The 24,798-nt window shown below is 48.1% G+C and overlaps 1 protein-coding gene across 1 annotated transcript; it reads right to left on the bottom strand.

Annotated features, from left to right (window-relative positions):
• Nucleotides 1-2,681: 2,681 nt before the first annotated feature.
• Nucleotides 2,682-23,880, bottom strand: SVOPL (SVOP like). Its single transcript, XM_010410426.4, has 15 exons — nucleotides 23,758-23,880; nucleotides 20,513-20,672; nucleotides 19,878-19,969; nucleotides 18,275-18,346; nucleotides 18,046-18,170; nucleotides 16,251-16,314; nucleotides 14,039-14,164; nucleotides 12,553-12,681; nucleotides 10,901-10,974; nucleotides 8,833-9,035; nucleotides 8,165-8,276; nucleotides 7,316-7,397; nucleotides 6,024-6,113; nucleotides 5,556-5,669; nucleotides 2,682-2,921 (listed from the first exon to the last, which is right to left on the bottom strand). Exons 2-15 carry the CDS (start codon nucleotides 20,589-20,591, stop codon nucleotides 2,910-2,912), a joined length of 1,374 nt encoding a protein of 457 aa, XP_010408728.1. The 5' UTR covers nucleotides 20,592-20,672; nucleotides 23,758-23,880; the 3' UTR covers nucleotides 2,682-2,909.
• Nucleotides 23,881-24,798: the final 918 nt, after the last annotated feature.

The following is a 24,798-nucleotide window of genomic DNA, read 5'->3' as shown; positions in this document are numbered from 1 at the left end:
GTCCATTTAGGAAGAGGAGTCTCTCTGCGCGCATGTGAGTCCCTTACCCCGACTTGCAGCTTTTCCCTTTCGAGGGTCCACTCTTGAAGTTTTTTGGGGTACAGTTTTAAGGTTGAGCCGTTCAGAAACAAAAGTTCTCTTCACCCATCTCTGGGAGCACTTCGTCTCTAAGAACAGAGGCCCTTCTCTTTCCCTGGGAGCAAAGGGTCTTCCTTATCTTCATCTCTAGGAACTGAGGTTTTCTCCTTTCCCATTTGGAGCAAAAGTCCTCATTGTTTCCATCTCTCCCTGTTCAAACTTCTCATGAAATTACAGCTGCGGCAGCATCTGCCTATCTCAGCGCAGGTGCTTTTGCTTACGAGTTGAACACTCCACCCCCCATATCTTCATGAAATTACAACGGGATACTCTGATATATCATAGCTTCACAACAGAATTTCAGCTTTAAGCATCTCCTCTTTCTCCTTCCTCAGGTTTTCAGCTCTTCACAGCACTAAAAGGGTTAATCTCACCTAGGCCTTGCAGCTGGAATGTGGCTTATCACAGTGGAGAGGGGGGGGAGCTGAACCACTCCAGCTGCCCACAGCCCTGCTGTGGGGGGGTTCCATGGCTGGAACAGGCCCATGGCTCCAGGATGGCCGTGGCCCGGCCTGGCCTGGCCTGAGCAGGACCTGGCCTGGCCCGCTGGCCCCTGCATGGGGCCCGCAGCCACCTGTCCCAGCGCTGGAAACGAGAGAAAGCCTGTGCCTCAGGGTTTCTATTCTTAAGTGTGGATCACAGAGGTGGTCACAACTTTAAGTGGCTCAAAGAATTGTCCATATTCAAACTGGCCAGCTGATAGGTTCTGTCAGGTCACAGAGGAAGCTGTAAGCACCCCTCTGCAGAACATCCAGGACTATGCTTGCTAACCTATGACATTCTCCACCCCTCACCTCTGTGAAGACACATTTAAGAATTATTATCAAAGTTACATTCAACTTCCACCCCTCGACAGTTCAGTACAGTTTCAATGTAAGTTTCTCACTATCATTCTACTTAACTTACGACTTAATACTTGCTTTGCCCAGTATTTCTCCTAATTCTTATCTCACAGAAGATAAGCAGTAATGAGTATCTTGGACCAAACCACTACACTAAATTGGTGTTTCTGCCTGGTTACAGAACCAAACCCACTACATGCTGTCGTCATCATTGCTTGGTTTGTTTGGTTTTGTAATGGCAAGTTTTTACTACCTGAAGAGAGCTGCTTGCGAGTGATACCATCCCAGAGTACCAGAAAAGAGTGAAGAGAGCTTAAGGAGCAGAACAGAATGGTGAGGGAGACCATTACAGCAACACTGGGGTGGTCAGTGCATGCCACAGTAGTGGAGATTTAAAAAAATAAAGCAGCACTGCCACTGCAGCATTTGAACTCTGAAAGGTCCAGCTTCACATTCAAGCTGTTCTCCCAGTGGAAAACATTCCTGCGGTCCAGTTACTTTGCTGTGTGCTGTGAAAACTCTCTCTTGAAAGAATCCCCTGGGAAAAAAAGCCTGACTCACCTTCCACCTGGTGGTTTTGAATATCACCCTGACAATCATCCAAAATCACCGCTGCAGTGAGGTTTGACATTCAGATTTTACTACTTCCGTGCAGGTGGTGTTTTAAGGTTGAGCCGTTCAGAAACAAAAGTTCTCTTCACCCGTCTCTGGGAGCATTTCATCTCTAAGAACAGAGGCCCTTCTCCTTCCCTGGGAGCAAAGAGTCTTCCTCATCTTCATCTCTAGGACTATCTCTGGGAGCATCTCTAGGAACTGAGGTTTTCTCCTTTCCCATTTGGAGCAAAAGTCCTCATCGCTTCCATCTCTCTCTGTTCAACTTCTCATGAAATTACAGCTGCGTCAGCATCTGCCTATCTCAGTGCAGGTGCTTTTGCTCACGAGTTGAACACTCCACCCCCCATATCTTCATGAAATTACAACGGGATACTCTGATATATCATAGCTTCACAACAGCTTTCAGCTTTAAGCATCTCCTCTCTCTTCCCTCAGGTTTTCAGCTCTTCACAGCACTAAAAGGGTTAATCTCACCTAGGCCTTGCAGCTGGAATGTTGCTTATTGAAGTGGGGGGGGGGGGTGGGGGGTGGGGGTTGTGGAGCTGAGCCGCTCCGGCTGCCCCCAGCAGGGCTGGGGGGGGGGGGGGGGGGTTCCGCGGGTGGAACAGGGCCCATCGGCTCCAGGATGGCCGTGGCCCGGCCCGAGCAGGGCCTGGGCCGTGCCCGCTGGGCCCCCACACGGGGCCCCCAGCCACCTGTCCCAGCACCGGGAATGAGACAGAGAGGCTCTGCCTCGGAGTTTCCTATTCTTAAGTGTGGATCACAGAGGTGGTCACAACTTTAAGTGGCTCAAAGAACTGTCCATATTCAAACTGGCCAGCTGATAGGTTCTGTCAGGTCATGGGGAAAGCTGTAAGCACCCCTTTGCAAGAACATCACTTCCAGGACTATGCTGGCTAACCCATGACAACAAGAACTTCGAGGAAGTACTACGTTCTTTCAAGATGCTACGGCAACAACTGCATCTATGTTGTGGATTTTTTCCCCCCTTACCTCAATTCACCTGATGATTTTCCTGGTTTTTTTTAGTTGTGTGTGTGCAGCGTCACTGCTGATAGCGCTGGAAGTCAGGGGTCTTCATCTCACTTCACAGGAAGGGTAGAAAACGTGTTTATTGAATCATAAGGAAGGAAAGGTCCTTGAGAAATTTCCCATCTGTCTACGCAAATTGTAGCTCTTACAGTGTTCACTTGCAATTTTTTTGTGATGGAAACAGCATGGAGAAGCAATCAACATCAAATGCAGCTCACAGGGAGTGACAGATTCCAGGAGGTTGTTCTCTTTCCTACCCAATCCAGCACCAAGCATCCGCTCTCATTTTACTTGCTAAAAAGGGGGGAATGCAAAAATAGTACCTAAAGTTAATAAAGTGCATGTAAAAACCATAGGACTGGATACAGTGGAAATGAACACGTGTTTGGGTATGTCCAAAAGGTCTCACTTCTGACAGGCAATCCCCGGGACTGCTTTGAGAGGGGACAGGTACTGACCTAATAAACCAGAGCAAGCATAAATACACTTGTTCAATGCCACTATCTACATTTCACTAGAAGTTACTTACTTCTTTTTTATTTAGTTGGTTCATTTAGATCCAGTTTTAAGGAACACATCTATTGCCTGGAGCCTCAGGACTAAATACTGCCATGTTAAAAAAGCTTTTATGTCACGTATTTAAATTCTTGTGTGGGTTGGATGTTTGTAGGGTGTGAGGCCCGTGGACCCTGTGTTCAGCAGTCACCACTGGCAATCCCTGAATGGCTACGCAGACAAATGTCATCTCTCAAATGACCCTGAGACCTTACAAGCTGAATTTAAGATGCTGGATTTAAGATCTAGTGGGCGCTTCTCTGAGTACACAGAAAGTTCCACAGATTTTTATTTTTCCATCCTTTTGACTTCTGCCATGTAAAGGCCAGCAGCTGGAGTTTGTAACTCTTATTTGTAGCAAGGAGGATAGCAAATTAACTGAGTTAATTCCCCAGGAAAAGGGGGATCCCATTAAGGAATGATTACACTGCCACTTTTCTCAACCACTTTTAGCCAAAGTTGTTCCAGCTGTAGCTGCATCAAAGCTTTTCTTTTATGTTTCAAGCTATCTTAGTAATTACTGTAAATCCAACCCCATGAAGGCATGAGTGTCTCTGGCCTCTGCTCATGGGGTTGAATTTCACCCACAAGGGGAGAATAAGTTGGTTTGTCCCTTCGCTTGTGTAAACTTTGATTCCCCCCCTCCCCCCATTCTCTACAAATTATCATACAGGCATTTTAAATTGCCTAAGACTATAAAGCACATGCACTTCTAAAAGGCAACCATTTAAGGAAACAGGCGACAATTAATCTGTTAAGCCTGAAAACCAAATATTAACTGTCCCACACACCTTAGAAAAAATTCAGCTGTGCCCCAATGAGGTGTGTGTATACCTATGTGACAGAGGTGCGTTTGTAGGGAGGGGTTTTCTGAAGTCTGGTTCTGAAGCCTGTTGGAGAGGATGAAAGTTTGGTAAGAAAGTTTCACAGGTATGTAGGCTTGGCAGAAAGAGCTCTGAATGTAGAAACTGAGGATGAGATAGAAATGAAAGCAAGTTTTGGTATAGAGTAAAAGATGTTTTGCTGAAACACTCAGCACTAACTGAGAAGGCAAAGGCTGGAGATGAGTTGGAAGGAGATTTTTAGGAGTAGGACAAAGGTATGTGACTACAAACAAAGACATGTTTTTCACCAAGTAAGTACGTCTCAAGAAGAGCATAAGTAAATAGAAAACATGTCTTTACCAAAAAGAGAGATATGGCAGGCAAACAAGAAATGTTGATGTAGCAAGAAGAAGAAGAGAGGTCTGAGAATTTTCTACTGTAAACTTAAATTGTAACTTACTTACTCTTGTGATTGGATAATAATGAGTATAATATGGTGATGGTGGTAGCTATGATAGGCTATAGGCAAATGGTAAAGGTATTGTGTATGGTGCTTATTGGTTGTTATGTGTTAAGATACTCTGCAAAGAAAAGTATAAAATGCTTTGTAACTTGAACAGAAAGTGGCTTCAGGTGTGCCTACAGCTGGAGCTGGCAGCTGTAGGGCTGGCTCTGGATACCCACTCCCTGAAATGCTGTAACTTCACCTATGCAAGAAACAGCTTTCAAGAGAGCCGCCTGAAGTGCAGACATCCTTTGTGAGCCCTTCTCCTATAGAAGCCCTCATAACCCAGTTTGCTCAAACATCTGCCATGCTCTAGGCTGCCAATACGGATTATTGTCAGCCTGTGGTGTTGTGGTCTCTACGGGTCAGAGTGCAGAGTGACACACAGTGGTGTGCCCATGCTGCTGCAGGCCATGAAAATCTCCATGCTGGTACAGATGAATTGATTTCAATCACAGACTATTAAATTACACCACACCCTAATTAAACTGGTGTGACTTTCACAGGGGAGACTGCTGATTTTAGACTCGCCCCCTTAATCTTTGTGCTTAGTGCTTTGGCTGATTGCTTCATAGGAAACACTGACCACAGCTGGTGGACTAATGAAGGTGGGGCTCCTGCCTGCCTTGAATCTGATGAAGAAATTGTTTTAGTGTTTTAGGTGTTCTGTGCATCTGCCGTGCTCTCCCTCTGTGAGAAGCTTCTGGTACTCTCCTTGCAGCACAGGCAGAGCAGAGCGTGTGCCCATGAAGCTGCAACTTCAAGTCAGGACTGGAGATAGATGTGAAGAGGGGCTTGCACAAGCTAAAGCTCAGACACATGAGGTGGCTGGGGCTGGCAGCCTGGCTTGTTCCTTTACAAGAAAAAAGCTTTGGGCAACTGGGATAACAGTGCTTGAAGCTGCTGCAACAGCACGTTCCTGTGTGTGCCTACCAGGCTTGTGAAACCTCAGGAGAGCGGGGGATGGATTCTGGCTGAATCATCACCTACCAGTCCCTAAACAGCATTTAGATCCACAGGAGCTCCTGGTGTGGTGGTACCTACCTGCAGGGCCCTGCCCTTGGTCTCGATGGGCAGTGTGACTGCAGAGATGGCACACACGATGCACACAGAGGAGAAGAGACACAGGGCCCCGATGAAAGAAGCGCTCATAAGAACCTGCAGGCCAAAGAACATCAAACAGGAGCTCGCTGGTGTGGGGGGCTGGCACTTAATTAGCAATTAAGAGTGGACAAAGGGTCACAAATGCCTGAGAGACTCCACAATAGAAAAAAAAGTATCTTTTGAACCTTAAGAGCTTTCAGAAAGTATCAGATATTAGTGAGCTGAACTCTGTGATAACAGATACTCAAAGCTACATCTGGCAAAGACCACCCAAGTACTCTGGACATGGGACTGGGGGGGAATTGATTACATCCTCCTTTTTTTTAGGATGAACTTCAGGGGCATCTCTCTGCATTTGATAGCAGTGCTCAGCACAATGTTTACCAACATCATCAAGCATGCTCTTACTTGTGATATAAATGGGGCCACCATAGCTCCCACACGGCACAATGACCCACTTGTCCCCATCCCCAGTGCTCGCACTGTGGTGGGATAAACCTAAAACAGGCCAGAAAGATATTGGATTAGTACAACAGCAATCCATGATGTCTATACTTGTTTTCCTTTTTAAAAACTTTTGTTCAGAGAAACCCATTGTCTTATCAAGGGCAGCTAGTGGGATAAGATGTGAAAAGAAATAAAAGCTCCCTTGGGTCTCTTTTGAGCCACTACAAATCTGTCATTTTTTGGCCTAAGTAAAGTTTTAGGGCAAGTCAAAGCTGGATGTGATTCCCCTGCATTTGTTTAGCACCACTAACCACCACTATCTCCTGGCTCTATGACCAGAATCACAGAGGTTAGGCTGGGTGCTAAAGGAAGAATTCCATTAGTACTGCTGGGCCCTGTATCTGGAAAGCAGGAGGACAAGGTCTTGTCTGCAGCTTTCAAGTCTGCCTATTCATTTTTGTCAACAGCACTTTTGTTTAGAAGGAGGAAAAAGGAAAAACAGATCCCAGTAAGAAATCTCCAGGCTTAGAAGAATGCACTTTGTGTAGTTTGTTTTTCACTTTCTCCCAAACACCAATGTGCCAATAAAACACTTAAATATTAATTTTTCTGAACTTTAAGTCCTCTTAGTATCAACAGATTTTAGCAAGTATACTCACATAAGCCTTTGTTTAAACACTTTACTGGGCCAAGCAAATGGAGTAAATTAACTGAAGAAGAGTCCAGGCACAATTGTGAGTAGAACTGATTTATGGTATGGCTGTTACAGCAATGGTCTTCACATCAACAGCAAATAATTCAAAACTACTAAAATTTTTGTATTTATTAAAGCCTGGTGCAAGTTTAAATATTACAGGGCACTATTAAAAGTGCAAGGGAGCTGCTTCTGTTTGCTTTGGATCACTTTACTCAATCAACAAGGAAATCCATTTAACTCCATACAACTCTTTTTAAAAAAAGAACAACAGAAAACCCAACAGAAAACCCAGCAATTTATACTTAACTCGCAGAACTCATGGTTCCAAAGTTGTATGAAGGACAAACTCTCGGAAGGATTAAAACTACTTGTAGACAGAACAAGGCAATTTCCATTGGGTGAAAAGAATTGTATATATAACCCAGGAAGCCAGAGATACATAGTTCAAGTAAGGGGACTCTTAACTAGCCCATAAACTAGCAGGCAGCATCCCTGGGTATTCACAAATGGTATTTCAAGCCTCCAGGCAGCCCCACATACCTCAAGGAGAACTCACCTCTGCTGTGTAAATGTAGATGGTGTTGAAGTTTGCTGAAACCAAGGCACGCAGCACGAAGAGAAAGCCAACCATGCCTGCGCTAGAGAGAAAGCCAGTGGAGCAGTGTTAGTGTCACTGAGAAGCATCTGCAGAGATGCCAGAAAGAAAGAAAGGGGAAAAAAGGGAATGAAAAATATAACTTCTTTCTGGTGGATGTTGTTAGTGTATTTTTAAATTTTCTGGACTATTAAAATGCCTTAGGGCATATCACCATGTCCCGCAGCCATGGGGAGGAGAGGAGAGAAGATCCAGCAGGCAGGAATTGTGCAGCAAGATTGATCTATTTAATTATTTTACAAACTCTTTTATAGACTTTTTTCTTCATAGTCTAATTGGACAAGGATCAGCCACCCCTTGGGGGTGATTGGCTAAAATCCTAAAACATCCATTGTCAAAATATTTTTCTACTATACCATAAATGAGACTTTTCAAGGCTGCAGGTGTTTGGTTGTTTACAGAACTCTGCTACCTCTTTTGTGAGAGAGAAAAGTCTCTCACGGACTTAGAAAATAGCAAGAAAATCCTTGCTAGCAGCATTTTTGTATCCACACTGGACTGTGCTAGAAAGCAGCTTGTTGGATGCTTAGGGGAAGCCATGTGGGCTCAGTAATACAAGTGAGCCCCTCTGCACACCACTGCACCACAGCACCTGCTGCCACAGCTTTCCCAGGAAAAGGAGAGCCAGTCAGAGACTTTTCCCAGACCTACAAGAATTACTGGCCTGACAGACCAGTGACCTGAGAATACCACAGCATACCCTCAGCATTGCATACTCTCAAACAAGACCTAGAGTCTAAGCCGGAGTACCTCGAGGTGCAGATATTAAGGAGCAGAAAGAATAGAGCTGTACATCCCATGGTGATACACAGGCTTAGACGTCTTCCGAGGAGATTGATGCTGAGAAGGTTCACAGGATTTACTGGAAATAAAAGGGAAAACCATAAAACATTTGATGATCTAACTGCAACGACTGTCTGCCTTGACAGACCTTACACAGTGTGACTCAAAGATACCTCTCTGCATCCCCAGTGCCTACCAAGTGTTCTGTAAAATGCACAGACCCTGTCATTCTCTTCCTGTACCCTGTAATCTTGTGATTTGCCCCATACCCCTTTCTTTTCACGCTTCCCCTCAGATGATGAAGCCTGTGCTTCTTGAAGTTGGCTGTGCTGAGGCAGGACACCAATGTCTGTCCTGAGCCATGCAAGCGAGGCACTGCTGGGTGAGCAGCACAGGCCTGGGTGGTTTTGCTCGCTCTGGCCACAGCCCAGCCAAACACAAGAGCCTGAAGGTTGCCCCATTGAGAGCCCTGCTGAGCCAGGAGCCACAGGCTCCTGGCCTGTATCCCAGAAGCTGCCAGCAGTGCCAGGTTCTCGTCGGCCCCTGGCACGTCACCAAGTGCATGCAGAGCTCAAACCTTTGCCGGGAGCACTGTGAGAGGGGAATGGCAGGGCAAGGGTGGAAGAAGAGGTTACGTGCGATCTCCCCGACGGTGCTGATGATCATGGTCTGGTAGGCAGCAGGCCCAAAAAAGTGGCAGTGGCAGGGGCTGTGGCTCTCCTCAGAGTCATCACCAGAGTCCTGCAGTGGTGGGGCCACAGAGCCACAGACGAGGTCCCACTCCAGCAACTCAGCACTGGCCAAGATGACGCCGTAATAAGCGAAAGCTATGCCAAGCCTGTGGGGAGAAATGCTGCAGTGAGGCACAGCTGTGATGGCGAAGGCGAGGAAACTAAAATGCAGCAGGTTTTGGGTGCCCTGGGATCTCTGCTGCTGCTTGTACCAGCTCTGCATGATGGACCACCTTAGCCTGAGCACAGCAGTGGCCACTGGTCACTTGTCCCATGGCATTCCCCTCCTACGTGTGTCCATGTACTGCTCTTCCTCAGTAAACCCCACCCCAGCTCATAGGTCAGCTTTGTATTGGGTTTGCATGGCCAGGTTTTGGCAGTGGGTGGGGACTACAGGGGTGGTTTCTGTGAGAAGCTGCTGGAAGCTTCCTCCATGCCTGACAGAGCCGGTGCCAGCTGACTCCTGCTGCTGGCCAAGGCTGAGCCCATCAGCAATACTGGTAGTGCCTCAGGGATAATATGTGTTAGAAGGGGAAAAAACTGCAAAAGTAATGGCAGCCAGAGAAAGAAGTGAGAACATGTGTGAGGAGCATCTCTGCAAACACCCAGATCAGTGAAGAATGAGAGGGAGGAGGTACTGCAGGTGCCAGAGCAGAGATTCCCCTGCATCCCATGGTGAGGCAGCCGTGCCCCTGCAGCCCATGGAGGTCCATAGTGGAGCAGAGATCCATCTGCAGCCTGTGGAGGATTCCCATGCCAGAACACGTGGATGCCTGAAGGAGGCTGTGACCCCATGGGAAGCCCATGCTGGAGCAGGACTTGTGACCTCCTGGGGGACCCACACTGGAGCAGCTCATGAGGAACTGCAGTCCATGGGAAGGACTCACATTGGAGCAATTTATGGAGGACTGTTTCCCATGGGAGGGACCCCACACTGGAGCACAGGAAGAGTGTGAATGTCCTTATCCTTCCTACCCAGGGATTTTCAAGAGGAATTTTCATTAACTGGCCGGAGAGGCTCACACTGCATCCTGGCTGGCTGTCAAGAACACAGCATTGGTGATGGCAGCCTTGCTTTGTCATTACCAAGTATTTCAGAATATGCCTGATCATAAGCAGGCTGAAAAGTAATTTCCACTTTTTTATCCCCCCCTGGAAGTTTCAGAAATGAGCAGCAGAATCTGGGCCACCTGGGAAGGCAGGGAATGCTGGGGGGGATGGGAATGCACACCCAAGAACATTCCAGGGACTCCTGGGAGGACTAGGAGGCAAAGAAAGATTAAAAAAAAAAAAAAAAAGATATTTCATAACACTCATAGAAGTCAAGGAGAAAAAAACCATAAAAAATTCAAGGCCTGACTTCGCAACATTTTGGGTCAATGGGTTCCCATGGACCTATTATTTACACGTTTCCATTCCAGACAGCAAAGTCAATGAAACATGTATTACCCTTGCAAACAGCTGCTGGGAACACTGCATATGAAACCTGTCTCCTCCACCTTAATTTCCCTCAGCGAGTAGCACTGGTAATGGTGAATGTGTTTCTGCTGGAGCCCCGTCTCACTGGTCCTTTGGCCTCCCTTGGGGAGAACAAGTTTACCCCAAGGAGGGAAGCAGAGCTGCAGGCACATCCCACTGCAGGCAGGTGTGGGCTGTGCCCCGAGGCTCTCCTCTGGCTCCCAGGAGCCGCCCTGTCCTGAGCAAGGACTCACAGCAACATCCTGGAAGTCCAGCCCTTTTCTACCTATGTTAACAGCAACCAGTCAGGGTATCTGAGGTGTGGTCTGAAACAGGACAAACCTATGGTGATCCATGTCCCCACGGTCCCCTCCAGCTGCCAAGGATCTGCAGCCACCATCTGAGGCAGAGTGGTGTCCTGTTAAAGGCAGAGTCAATGGGAGACTTCTGCTCCCTGCACACTTTCAATTGTCACAAGACAATGAGCTGATAAGCAAGAGAAGAAAAAATTTACCATATGATCCATATCTGCAAAGTGGTTCTGAGGTATTTGGGGTGGATGAGGTCCTTGAATCTTCCCCTTCTTTCCTGCAAATCATATGATAGAAATAAAAGTTTTTATAAAGGCATCTTTTATACAGGAGCAAGTGTTCTGTGAGAGCAGCTGGCACTCCAGGCCCTCCTGTGCTCCCCCTGTCCCCAGGCTGCTGGTGGCACAGACAGAGGCACAGATGGTGCAACACGGCACCCACCAAACCTCCAGAGAGGAAAGCCCCGCTTCCCAAGAGATACCCACAGGAAGCTGCACTGCAAAGGATGGAGGAGGGGAGAAGAGAACATCATGTGCTCTCCTGGCCCCCACAGGGACCAGCAGTCTGGTCCTGTTGTGACGGTGATGGTGCCAGAGGGGGCCCTGGTTGCTGCCGGGGGCCAGCACTGCTGGGGCTTCTGTCAGCTCCCACTGGCCTGTGTGCTGCTCTGCCTGTGAAGCAAGCTTTTGGCCACACACATCTTCCTGGGAGGCCTGTAAGTGCCAGCAAGCAGAGACAGGCAGGCACTGGGGGCCCTGCCTGCCCTGCTGCTCCCCAGGATCCCTCCGCTGAGGGGAGACAAGGTCACAGGGATGGTGTGGGTTGCCTTTATTTTTATTTTCCTCGTCATTGGTTAAGACTGAGAGGGTGCCCAACTAACAAAAGCCCTTCCCACATCCAATGTGGGTCCATTACATAAATTCAATTAAACTACAGGGAAGCTTTAATCCTAACTAATTCCAATACAATAGCACCATCTTGCATGAATTGCTAAGGACAATACTTGGTGCCTGTGGGATTGAATAAGCAGAAAAGAGGTCCAGAAAAGGGATTTTAAAGAGCTGGATAATAATTTTGAGGCCCTGGACAATGGATTTGTCTAATCTTCCTCTCTTGGGGGTCAAAGGAGCCACCTGACCAAGTTCCCACCTATCAGTCAGCAGGGCTCACACTGGGGGGAAGGGGGAGAAGCCTGGGGGGCCGCTGTCTCCCCTACAGCACCCACATATGTTTTTGGGCATTTCAGTCCAGCAGTGATCCACTCCTGAGCTCCTCAGCTGCCTACAGGTACAGATGGTGGTATCTGTGAAATGGTCTCTCCTGCTCTGACCCTCTTCTGCTGGTCTCGGGGACCTGGGGTCTTGTCAGTGGACAAGCCAGGTCAGGGGCTGGGCAAAGCCTCTGGGAGCACTGTGTTGACCTCATGACAGGGATCCTTGCAGCCTGCCCAGTCACAGCCCTGAGAGAGACCCCAAGGGACAGTTCCCAGATCTCATGGCAGAGGGAACACCCCTGCAGGATGGGTGGGCAATAAGGAACAACATGCTTTGCCAGGAGCCCTTTTTGTGGTAAAGGAAGCAAATCTTTTCTTAGCACAATATATTTCTGAGCAAACACAAATTGGGGAGAAAAAAAAAAAAGCAGAAAGCTCCATTCCATTTTGATGGCCAGGATTACTGTTTCTCCGAAAGGAAACTACATCTCCATCACCACATCCAAGAGTTGTTTGGAAAAGAGCCAAGCAAGGAGGACACAAGAGGCAGAGCAAGACGTGGCTGGCAGTCCCTCTCCCTCTCTGAAGCCCAGGTGCCAACAGCCTAGCCTGGGGTGGATGGGCTGGGCAGCCTTGGCTTACCTTGGCAGGCTCCCTCAGCTGCCCCTCTGGCATGGCCACCCCATTCATCCTGGCTATCCTCTGCAGCGTGGCCAGCGCAACCGCCGTGTTTCCTGTGGTCATGTTGTACCGTGCTGACTCCGGGATGAACTGAAAGCAGAGCAGGAAGCCTTTCTGCACCTCTCTTGTCCTGCTCACAGCTTCCCATCACGCCCAGGAGCCTGCTCAGATCAGCACAGGGCACTCCATGAGCTGGAGCAGCCTTTTGCCTGTCCTTCTCCCCAGCCATGCCCTGGGGTACACCGTGTGTCCCAGCCCCTCATACCCCACGCTGGGGAGCTCACCCTGCCCAACAAATCCATTTGTTGGTCCAGCTCCTCAGGGGTCTGCCACTGAGGCATCTGTGTCAAGCACATATGAAAGGTGAAAGCCAAAGACACGGGTTTAACAAAAACAATCCTGAATTAATTGACATTCTAAAATGACATGAGGCACATATTACTTGCCCAAGCAAAAGTCTTGAAGACACAAGGACATTAATAAAAAGGAAGTCATGGTTGAAATGTAGGAACTAACTCATCACTATCATTTGGTGCTTTTTCCAAAATAAAATACCTTTTAATTAAATGGTGTCTCTATTAAATTATAAACAATTGCATCTGTTTCACTCTAATATGAATTAAAGACTCCTTTTTAAAGGTATGTATACTAACTCTGCCTTTTTTTTTTTTTTTTCCTGGAGGACAAACTTTTGCTATGCAATTTTTCTGGCAAAAATAATCAGAGAAACTACACACCCAAGTTATACGAGTGTACATTTACAGCAACCTTACATTTGCCTGCCCAGGTGGACTTGTGCATTCACTCAGCTGCAGAAAGGGCTTTTACATCTGCATGGACTCCACCAGCCACAGCTCAGCACTGCAGTGCCCGGGAGCACTGTAAGCAGGGATTTTCCACATCACCCTCCACAAATCAGGTGGTTCTCATGTCCAAGGCTGACTTTTCTGAAGCAGAAGGAAACCTGGTGAAGCTGTGGTTAACCCTGACACTCATTTGCTGTCTGAATACTTACTGAGGCTGCTTTCCTCAGCCCTAGAAAATGTAAAGACTGAAGAGCGTGTGCTGTGCCCAGCATTAAAGCAAAGGTATTACTTGTGGTTTTTTGCACACCCTGCCTTGCCTGACTTCCTCTCAGTGCCTGGCCCATCACCACAATCCCTGGGTACTGCTGGCAGCCTGGACACTGGAACCTGGGCTGCTGGAGGGATACAGCAGACCAGTAAAGCCAGGCCATCCCCAGCAGGTAACATCTCCCCAGCAGCTGGTCTGCAGCCCCACCAGGACTGCAGGACCCTACCAAGCCACTGGGTGAGAGGACTGGAGAAGGGAGGACACAAGAAGAGCCCCAGGCTTGCAGGGGGTGGAGGGTGATGCCTCGTGGTGCCTGGGGAGACATCAGGGCAGTGGCAGTACAGCAGAGAGTGGGGAGGGGAGATCTTCCTACCTTGAACACCAGGATGAGAAGAATGCCAGGGATGGAGGCAATTCTGATCAACCACCGCCAGCCGACGCTTGGGTTCACCACTGACGCCAGGCCAATGATTAACAAGGAACCTGCCAGCCAGAACACCTTTCCAGGGGAGAGAAAGGGCTTAGAACATGAACTCGTGGCAATGATTTGTTTATTTTCTTCCCTTCTGGTCCGGTTCTGTGCATAGATGGCGAACCGTGCTAGGGAATGCTGAGGTTCAACAGAGCCATCCCTTGGCTGTCTGAGAAGCTGGGCTTGGGTTGAAGGAAAGAGGGAAAGACAAGGGTTTAGGGAGGGACAGTGGAGGTAGACTTAATTAGCTCCAGGTGAAAACCGATAATTTGCTGTGGCCACCATTGTACTTAAAGCCACTGCTTTTGTCCTCCCAGTCACTTCTCTGCTAGTGCTCATGCCTGCGAATTTTCCTCTTGTCTAGGTCTCTTCAGGGAAATAGCAGATTTACGGGCTCAGAAGGCAAAACTAGGCCAGATTTCCACTGCTGAAAGTTGGTGGCTCTCCAGCAGACTCAATGCCAAGCTGTACCAACAGAGAATCTGTCCTCTGCTCTGCAAGTACATTCCTTCCTGAGGTTTGCTTGTTGCCATTAGGAGACACGTGCCTTTCCAGGGGATCACCCAAGGGAGCTCAGCCAACACAAATCACAAAAGCTGCAGCAAATTCATGAGTAGCCTGTGAGCAGAAATAACAAATTTCTGGGGAAAAATACAAGATTTCTCTTCTATAAATCTTTGTGTTTCTGATGACACTTTGGTAATGATGCCCTTGGATCCAAGAGGCTGCAGTGAAAAGCAAATTATCCCTGCCACCAAATTATCCCTTTCCACCAGGAGTTTGGCTCAGCAGTGGGATGAATTGGTGCACTTGGAGGGGTCACCACTGATCATCTGCACAAGCAGCAACTACCCACTGCAGAAGTCTGCAGTAAGCAATGACCCAGCAAGTGGGCACTTGCTAACCCTAACCCTCTCAGCATGTCTCAGGCCACATTTGGGACTATCTGTGCTAACCCTGTCCTGTACAAAGCCCCTGCAGAACCTGAGCACAGAGAGGAGCAGATTGGGACCTCACCTGGCAGTCACTGCATAAACCACTTTGACACTGAACTGTGCCATAAATCAAATCCCTCCGGATGGGAGAGAATTTTCTAGAAGTCCTTGCAAGGAGTTTCAAAGATAAACCGAGACTTCTCCTGGAGTTTCAATGCTGCCGGACAGTTGTTTATTAAATCTTATCAGAAGAACAGAGCCACCAGCATGACCCAGGTACAGCATAGAGCACAGAAAGCAGGAGAGAAGTCCAATTATCAAGATTTACATGGCCTTTTAAAGATAATTTAACCAGTAGTTACTAAAAACATATATTATTTTCACTTTCCTACCAATTATTCAGTAACACGGGCAGGAACTGCGGAATTCTCTATCCAGTCATTCCAAACTACTTTTACTGCAGAACATGGAGTAGTAGAAGAAGGAGAAGAAGGTTTGGAGAACAACAACAATCCTCCATTTTGGTATTTTTTACTCTTATCTATTTACTACAAAGAGAAGCCCAAAACCTCTAAATTTTTCACCCTGTGACAATCTTACATAGTAGTCTATCACCTAATTCACAGCACTGTATTCTCTAGTTCTTGTCTGACTGTTGGTAATTTTTTTCCAAGGTTTGAAGCTAAAACAGTGTTGTTCAGGGGGGTAAGAACCCTTAAAAACAGGCAGAGAAATATTCTCAGCACTCTGGGTTCCTACACCACTTTTATGCCTGGGGGTCCAAAGAGAGGGGGGGATACACCTCAGCTTGGAGTGGGCTGGGAATGCTAGTGGCTCCAGTGCCTGCCAGTCCATCAGCACTGGCCTCATTAGACCAGGCAGCCCCATTATCAGTAGGACAACCAAGAGCCTGGGTGTCAGCCATCGCTCAAAGTCCCTATACAATGTTTGGAGCATCAAATTATCTGAGAAGATACTGCCTCTCTCCTGTGTATGTCTTTAATAACACAGACAGCACACTCTGAGGTGCAGGAGGCAGCAGACACTCGCTCAGACCCAGACAAGTGTGGTTAGTCTGGGAGAAGTGCTGATGTGCTGGAGACCTGGCTTCCAAACTGCAGGGGGACAAATCTCCTGGGACTCGGAGCTAGAAGAAACAGTGATGTATTCACTTTTACCTGAGACAAGGGCAACATGTATCCCCGGTATTTGGTGGGCAAAAATTCGGTTTTTATGATAAGTCTAGCAAAAAAAGAAGAAAAAAAGCAGAAATACAGCTGCAATGAGAATTTCCATACAAATAAGTAACAGTTCAGCTCAACTCAGATTGTGAATACCATCCCTCTTCCACCTTGAGCACCCAGTGATGCCATGAAGATTTTTTGCCTTTTCTTTTATACCCCTTTTATACCTTTTTTACAGCTTCTGTATTCTTAGTTCTTTTTGCCTACAGTCTTGGACTTGTTTGTCAAGCTAAGAGACTAAACATTTTAGAAGCTTTGTAGTGAGGGATCAGTGTGTCCCAGACCCCAAGGTCCTCTCCAGAACACATTCTGTAAACTAAGATAGAACCATCCAGGGGAAGGTTCCTTGGGGAGGGGGACTCATTAGAGCCTCTCACTGGGGAATTTTTGATAGATATGCTAATTAGTAAAACCTATAATGTTATACCCAATCTTTTGGGGCTGTGCACTGCGGTGTGCATTTCAGTGCATTCGACCTGGACATAGTGCACCTGAGGATCCTTAAAATAAATACCAAGGTAAAATCCCTTTTCCCCTTCTAACAGTGTTTGACTCTTGATTTTAAGACCAGGAAAAGGCACCACCAGAGACCAGGAATCCCTGTCCAATATGCCTCCCACTCAGGCACCACATTACATGCAAGGGAAACACAAGGCACAAATCCTTTCTAGCCCATGGCTGTGGGATACAAGTGGGTAAACACCACAGTCTGTACATCAGGAAACCTATGGGAAGGTCCTGCGGGGTGACTGAGGTGTCAGCACAGGCATAGATATGTTCATAGAAATGAACATTTTAGTAAAAGGGGTTTTTTTCCATTGAATAAAGAGAACACTCTGCTCCACTTTTTAAATGGTTGGAGTGCCCTTGGGGCAGGGGGCTCCTGGCACTGGCATCTCTCAAGCTCCCAGGTGTGAACTGTGCTTCCTTGGCTGGACAGAGAGAGCGAGGTGGGAAGAGACCCACACTGGCTCCTTCTGTCTCAGCCAGTGAAGTGTTTTATAAAATGTTCCATTTCCCTCCATCATCAGAAGGCTCATTAGCAGCCTTTATGGCCAGGGAATGGGGGCCCTCCTGTGAGGGAGGCAGTGCACAGAGCTCAGCAGTTGCATGACCCAGGCACAGGTGCCTTCTCCTCCCAACAGCACCTCTCTGCCTCACGTTCTTTCCTTCAGCAAAGGGCTTTTGGATCAATGTGACCAGTTTGGGGCTTTCCTCTGTGGGCAGCAACCAGGCTTGGAGGAACCATGGAAGATACTGAAATGTTTCCTTTGTTTCCATAAGAGAGTCAACAACAACAACAAAATTCTTTTTCCAGGCCCCTAGTGAAGTGGTTGTTAATATTATGAATTTCTCCTCTCCACATCCCCCTTTCTGCCCCAACAGGACAGAAATTTCATTTCAGTGGGAACGTTTTACATCATTCAAAAGGAATTTTCTACTTAAGCAGAATTGTTGTGGCTTTTTAAGGAGGAAGCAGTGTTTACTCATCTGTTACCTGTCTAATTGTTTTTATATGTGCTTAATAATCCCTCTGTCACTAACTTCATGTAAACCAGCTGCCCCACTATATTCCAGGCCTCAGGAAACTGCAAATTAGGTGAATGGACCAGAATCTAGTGAAATTGCAGAACGGCTTTCTGTTCCACGGCAATGTGGGAATCTGGTCCCCTTCCCCCTTCCATCCCCTCCCTTACCTTCCCTGGGAAGGTGGCTTGCACAGCCTTACCCTTGCGCGTGGCCTGACACGCCACCTCCTACCATGGCCCGCAGGAACACAAACCAGATGTAGGATGGGGCAAACGAGGTCAGCAGGGAGAAATAGGCTGCCCAGAGGAAGGAGAGCAAAAGGATCTGCAAAAGGGCAAGAATTAGGGTCATTAAAGCACAGGCTCAGCCAGGTGCACAGCTCCCGTGGAGCGCAGGAAAAGGACACGCAGCCCCCGGCAGTTGCTCACCTTCCAGCGGCCGTACCTGTCGGCCAGGAGCCCGAGCACTATGCTGAACACCATGTAGCCAAAAAACACCATCTGAGGGGGATGGAAACACAGTTGTGGAGGGCGCACTCCCAGCTGCACCAGGAGTGGTGCTCTGCTCCTTCAGCTGCAGCTGAGCTGTGTGCTCGCAGGGCAGCAGGAGGAACTGCAGTGCCCAGAACCACAAGTGAGTGGCTTTCAGGAGATGGCTCTCTTTGTGTAGGCATTTACTGCTGCATCCCTCAAAGCTGGGGGTGGATGGCAAGGATTTCAAAAGAAGCATGTGGAAGTGGGGACTTCCTTTGGCATTAAAGCTCTGGGCATGGACAGCTGCTCTCATCAGCTGGATTTCTGGTTGTCTACAGTTGTGGTACTGTTCTTATCCCTGTAAGGAGGCCCTAGGAATTTGTTTGGTTCGCTGGGAAATGTGCTTTCCAGAACCTGTGGTGGTGCCCATGACTGTGATCACATGCTGGATGACCTGTCTGGGGGGAACATGAGTCACCCACTGTTGTCACTAAAGCCACCTGCCAGTCTTGAAGCTGCCACTCGCATCGGATGAGAGGGGACACAACAGCTATCAGCATGATCTCCATGGCTTCAACCACCTTTGGGAGCAAGTGTGTGCATTAGCAAGGAAGGAATCCACAAGAAGTCCTACAAGCCCTGCAGCCATGGAAGTGCTACCATGTCAGAACAGTCCCGGGAAGCCATGGTGCCTCCACAGTGGTCTGAGCCCTGTGCTGATCTGGAAGATGTTGGTGACAGGGAGAGGAGGAGAGAAAGGTGCACCTAGAAAGTAGGTATAGATACACTGTATATCTAGCACGTTTGGAAAGAGTCATCCTTGGCAGAGAAGACTCTTACCCTGCTGTCTTAGTAGATCTTCACCTGTCTCTGGAAACCAAGCTGCTTGGGTGGGTACCCGGCTGTGAATTCAGGCATCTAACATGAACTCTTAAAACTGTTTTTGGTTAAAAACATCATTGCTCCATTGGCTGCTTGCCCCAGCAGCTGCCTTCAGTTAGGAATGAGCTGATGGTTTACACACAGCGTCAGACTTTTTCACCTCAGCTGCAGCGATCCTCATGGATAGACCCTCACTACATCTTTACCCCAGCCTGGCTCAGGCTTTTGCCCAAGTTCCCAAAATAGATACACAATTCACCCAAGACCATGAAAGTTAGGAAATTTGTCAGGTAGCTGGGTGAGAAGACATGAGGCCTTCTGAGCCAAATTGCACAGGGTTTGGGTGTCATGAGTATGGCATGAAAAATGCCACTGTGAGGCTGAACCTAACCCTCAGGCACCACTGAAGATGTGTCCTGACAGTACTCCAGGGCAGGGGCCAAGCCATGATGCTCTGGGCCAACCTGCTCAGCTTTGCCCTGAAACAGGTCTGGCATCAATGGGGCCAAAACCTACTTTCATCAGTGATGACAGTAGCAGAAATCCTGCTTGAGAATGTGTGTGTGGAAAAAAACGGGCTGGCCGCAATATGTGCTTATGGTTGTTATTGCACAGTAATGAGGAAAATGAGAAGAAAGCTTTTTTCAGGCCAGTGCAGATGGCTACAGATACCTACCCCAGTGCTGCCCATGATGAGGAAAAGCATGATGTGGAACCTGCCAAACCCAATGGTTTCCACAGCTTCTTCCACTGTAAATGTCTTTTGCCCTGACCATGAAAAGAAAATTAAGACACAAAAACTGTCAGCAGTCAAACTGTACCTCCTCTTCGTGAAAAGTCAACCTTTTTCATACTACTGTGGGACTGCACCAGGAAAAAGGCTGGAAACATCTACCAGTTGTGTGTCCACTGACCAGCCCCTGTATGTCCTGGTGGCCAGGAACAACAGGGGGTTGCTGAAACAGCAGCCAGTGGGAATGGAGGAAGGACAGCCTTGTACACTTGAAATTGCTTTGCAAACAGAATAACATTTAAAAAATTATCCCAAGTAAACAAACCCTCAAATTACCAATATAGACAAATGTTTACAAAAAGCAGAGGCCTGAGAAAAGCCAAGCCAGCCAGCTCTTCCCACTGCCATAGGCAGCAGTCACCAGCCTGGTAGGTGTGATAGGAAGGGAGCATAGGATGCTGATGTTGTGGCTCAATGTACAAGAGGTTTTAAGTAGCTGGAGTGGCACTACTGAGGAACCTCCCTCTACCCCAGCTAAATAAGGACCCAAATTTCTATTCCTGCCAATACAAACTCACCTTTTGGTGGTTCTTTTCCCTCTGTGTGGATTTCCTCCAAGCCAATAGCATTTTCTGCCTCTTTTGGTGCAGTGGCCATCTCAGCTCCTGCTGGGATCCACTGTCACTGTGGCCAAGGCTAGGATTTACCTGTGAAACCTCGTGACAGTCACAAAGTCACCTGAGCAAGAAAACAGCAAGGCAGTTCCTCATGCTGGAGGAGAAACATTCAGATACGGTCAAACATGAGTTTGTTTCATGCAGCTATTGGAAGATGTCCCTTGGCATTGGAGTTTTGGTGAAAACCACATAGAAACGTCCCAGAGTAAGTTAGTTGTACTGACAGAGATCAGTCATCACATCGCACTGACTGTTTTTATGGGAAGTCCAGGGCCTGCCTTAGGAAGTCTGCCTAGGGAAGGTTGGAGACCTGCTAACCCCAGAGAGTGTGTGACAGCTTCCCTGTAGGACTCAACGGGTTTGGTCGGGAGATCTCTATAAGCAGATCTTGGTACACAGGCGGTTTATTGCAAAGGGCGTGGGTATAGGGGCACTGCTCAGAGCTGCCAGACTCAGCTCTGAGCAGGCCCAAGAGAGCAAGAGAGTAAGCGGGTAAGAGAGAGAGAGAGAGAGTGTAAGAGCAAGAGAGTGAAGAAGAAGTAGTAAGAGTAAGAGCAAGAGTGGAAGTAAGAGCAAGAGTAAGAGAGGAAGTCCTGGTTACAATACAATAAATCATCTTCTGTACTGAATATTCTAATTGTCACTAACCAATCTAATACAAGATACAAATCCTATAGCATTTACATACAGCCTATAAGAGTTCTTATATTACCATAGAGTGTTACATCTTAACTTCTAAAAACTACTCTTTGGACCCCTTCTGCTGAGCTAGTAGGGTCTGCTCTGACCCTTGGACCTGCCTGCAAGCAGAGGGTATTGTTCAATCAAGAGGGGATTACCTTCAGTTGGCCATACCATTGTTTTCCAGTTGTTCAGTAACTAAGACTTGGTATTTCAAAAGTGGCTTTCATTTTGATGTCGCCTGTAGTTTTCATAGTCCCAAAATCTTTTGTCAGGCAATCATATTTATAAGGCTTTCCTGTTTCATCTTCCCCAACACTTCCCCAGCGCAGAGGTCAGTGAAATGCTGATGCTGCATCTCCAGGAGCCAAGACATGATACAATCAGTAGTGGTTACCCCTGCTGGAGGCTCCCCAGTGGGAGCTGGGTTTGAGTGGGCAGTAGAGGTGCTGCACTCTGCAATTGCTCAGCCTGGTGGGAGCCCCCACTGACGCAGAGCCAGGTGACCCAGCCAGCTCCCTAACCCCAGGATCTTGGGGGTGGCAGGGGTAGCACTGAGCTCCTCACCCAGTAGCATCCAGCTTCCTGCTGCAAACCAGCCCCTCTGCCTCATCCCTTGCCACGCTAATCCCCATTCTTTCAGGGTATCCATAACACAGCCATGCACTCTGGATTGCAACTGGAAGCTGGATTCCTCTGCCAGTGTTTCTGGCTCTCAGCACTAGATCCTTTGGCCTCATCACTGTTGCTTTTCCTCATCAGAAAAACTCATTTTAATCCCAGGGCAGGGATTAAGCACACTGATTGCTGTAACCCACAAGCTTTCCTGCTGAGTGCATGCTCAGACACTGCAGAGGGCGGGGCTGAACACATCTTCCCTTTGCTGACACCCTCTCCTTTGATTACCTCCCTTCAGGAGTGCTGGGCTGGGCCCAGGCTGTATTCACAGCCAACCAGCAGAGACCGGGGAGGCTGCAGAAGGGCAAGAGCCGGAGGGAACTAATGGCCAAGAGCATGTAGTGAAAGATACAAACTCCCATTTGAGATAGAGGGCAGCGTGAACACAGAAAGCATGGAATTACAGTACTCCAGGATGGATACCTTGATACTATACTGAGGCACAGTTAGGAGGAGGTCATTAAGGGCTAATGGCAGATTAGTCGGTCGGGTCACATACCCTGACCTTGCTGTCACAGATCATTACAGTCCAGCACCCAAGAAGATACAAAGGATATTGGTTATATCTGTCTCTCAGCAATGTTCTTGGAGGCAGCAATAGCTGCCAGCAGCACGCAGTGCCACCAGCTGATCATGAAGGCCAACAGCTAGGGGCCATTTCCAAGTGGAACTAGCTCAACAGAAACCAAACAAGGTGCTTGGAAGAGCCCACGGGAAGAGGGGAAGATTTCCTGTGTGTCTGAATCGCCAAAGGCTTTGCAATAACAAAATCTGGGCACCTGTTTTTCTCCTTTTCTGTTCTTCTATGACTAGGGACCTGTAAACACATTCAGCCCTAAGCTGCCACATCACACCTCTGTCTGGTTAAACAGACACTCTCCTCCAAAAAGTCTGTGGCAGGCACAGCCCACGGTGCTGGCAGGACAAGCATCAAGCCCTGAGCCTTTGCCCGCCCATCCTGATGCTGGGATACTCTGCTACTGTTTGCTGAGGGGTGTTGGAGCATTTCAGTTGCACTTACCCACTCTGGGCTATGTGCCACAACACTTCCACAAAAGGGGAGGGGAACCCTGATCCCCGGTGCTGCTGTGCAGAACTCCCAACAAGGGTTAGGTGGTCAAGCAGAAGGCTGCAGTGCCACCTCCAACACCCCACAGTAGCCACACACCCTCAGAAGTATCAGGATGGTGGATAGTACCTAATGTGAGAACCACACTAATCTTAAATAGCAGCAGGTGAGCAGGTGGGATACATTCTCTAGCATCTCAAAAAACACCAGAAATCTGTGCAGGCACAGTAAACCTCACAACAGTTCCTACCAAACCTGTGTTTTGCTCATCCCAAACCTTTGCAGCCCTGTTTGCCTTGATGGAGCAGCTAGTGTCTATCTTCAAGGAGTCACAAATTTCCCTCTATTTGTAAATCTAACTAAACACCAATTACATGAGCCGAAAGAGCAGCAGTGGCACAGCTGCTCCTGGCAGGGAAAATAACAATCCTCCAGCTGATGGGAACAAGCAAGAGTACAGTGAAACTGCGGCTGAGGCCCATCAGAATGATGTCGTGACCCCGCTGCAGGGCTGTGAGGCACGAAGGGCACACAACATGCAGTGCTGCCTGTGACACCACCTGGGAACTTTGTCAGTAAGGTCAGAGACCTTGTGTGGCTGACAATTTTCCCCACAGGTGAGAGTGGGGGTATCTAATCATACAAATAATCAGATGCCCCCAATACTAAGCAAGATTTTACTAAATATTTATTCCTTTATTTAGTGAAGGTTTCTTACCTCTGTGGCGTCTCAGGCTCAGAGGAGAAGACCTTTCCTCTTCTGACTGTTTCTCCTCTGCTATTTACTTTTTTACCGTGTTGGCAGTGCTGTGGGTTTGGGATCCAGCTCCCAGGAGTCAGGTTTCCTCCTTGCTGGGCACTGCCCGCCTCCAGCACCCAGAGGTAGGAGCTGCAGGCAGGGTGCCCAAGTGCTGACCTGTGCTTATCTCACGGCATCTGCAGGTCCTTCACAGGCATTGCCACCACGGGTGTTGGTGCTTTGCCCATCCCTTCTTGTGAGGATGACTCCAAGCAGATGGAAGGAGGGTGCTGGGACACATCATTATTGAAACACCAGCAAGATTTTATCTGATGGGTTCCAGAGGTAGGTCCTGCAGCAGTCAGTGCCCACGTAAGGCACCTTTGCCACCCCCTGCTTGGGCACTGCAGCCACCAGCCCTTCTTAGGCTAGATGAAGCCAACTCAGGCACCAGCACCATGGGAAAAGTAAGGTTTGCTTCATCCTTCTAAATTTCTTGATGAGGTAGTAAAATGCAGGGAGTGTTCATGGCTTAAACTGCCGCAGTGATCCTGATTGCTATAAAGGCATTTGCGGTTGTTAAATGTTATACTGTGAACTGGTTAGGCTGGGGCTGGACTTTGTGATTGGTTAATTTTAAGAGTTAAGGTTAATTAATGTCAGAATGTACGGGTGTAACACTCCCATATAACCACTAGATGCCAATAGCCTGTGAGGTGTCTTACATCACCCTAACATCCTGGGACATGGTTGGTGGGCTCAAAGAACCAGCGGGAAAGAGAATGGAGGAGATGATTGGACAGGAACGCTTCCCGAAATGTGCTGGTGAGAAACCCTAAAAGGACCAGTGGGAAAGGGGATTGACAAACGAACCAAGCAGGGTGAACCAGAGGCTATAAGAACTCTTGCAGGGTTTCGCCCCACGTCCTCCTACCGTTACCTTTGCATACGGGGAGCGCCCAGCCTCTCGAGAGTGCTGATCCTTTCTGCTTTGTCCTTGGGGTCCTGGGCCTGTCCTGG

This window comes from Corvus cornix, chromosome 1A (genome assembly GCF_000738735.6).
Source record: "Corvus cornix cornix isolate S_Up_H32 chromosome 1A, ASM73873v5, whole genome shotgun sequence".
In the NCBI taxonomy this organism is placed as follows: domain Eukaryota; kingdom Metazoa; phylum Chordata; class Aves; order Passeriformes; family Corvidae; genus Corvus; species Corvus cornix.
This window is presented reverse-complemented; position numbering and strand designations above follow the sequence as displayed.

Excerpts from the sequence above, each read along its gene's own strand:
- SVOPL (XM_010410426.4), bottom strand. The coding sequence starts at position 20,591 with ATGGCCACTGCACCAAAAGAGGCAGAAAATGCTATTGGCTTGGAGGAA. Across the intron at positions 18,171-18,274 it reads ACAGGTACGGCCGCTGGAAG|ATCCTTTTGCTCTCCTTCCT; the intron begins GTGAGCAACTGC and ends GCCCTTTTGCAG. Across the intron at positions 16,315-18,045 it reads GTGTCAGGCCACGCGCAAGG|ACTTATCATAAAAACCGAAT; the intron begins GTAAGGCTGTGC and ends TTTTTTTGCTAG.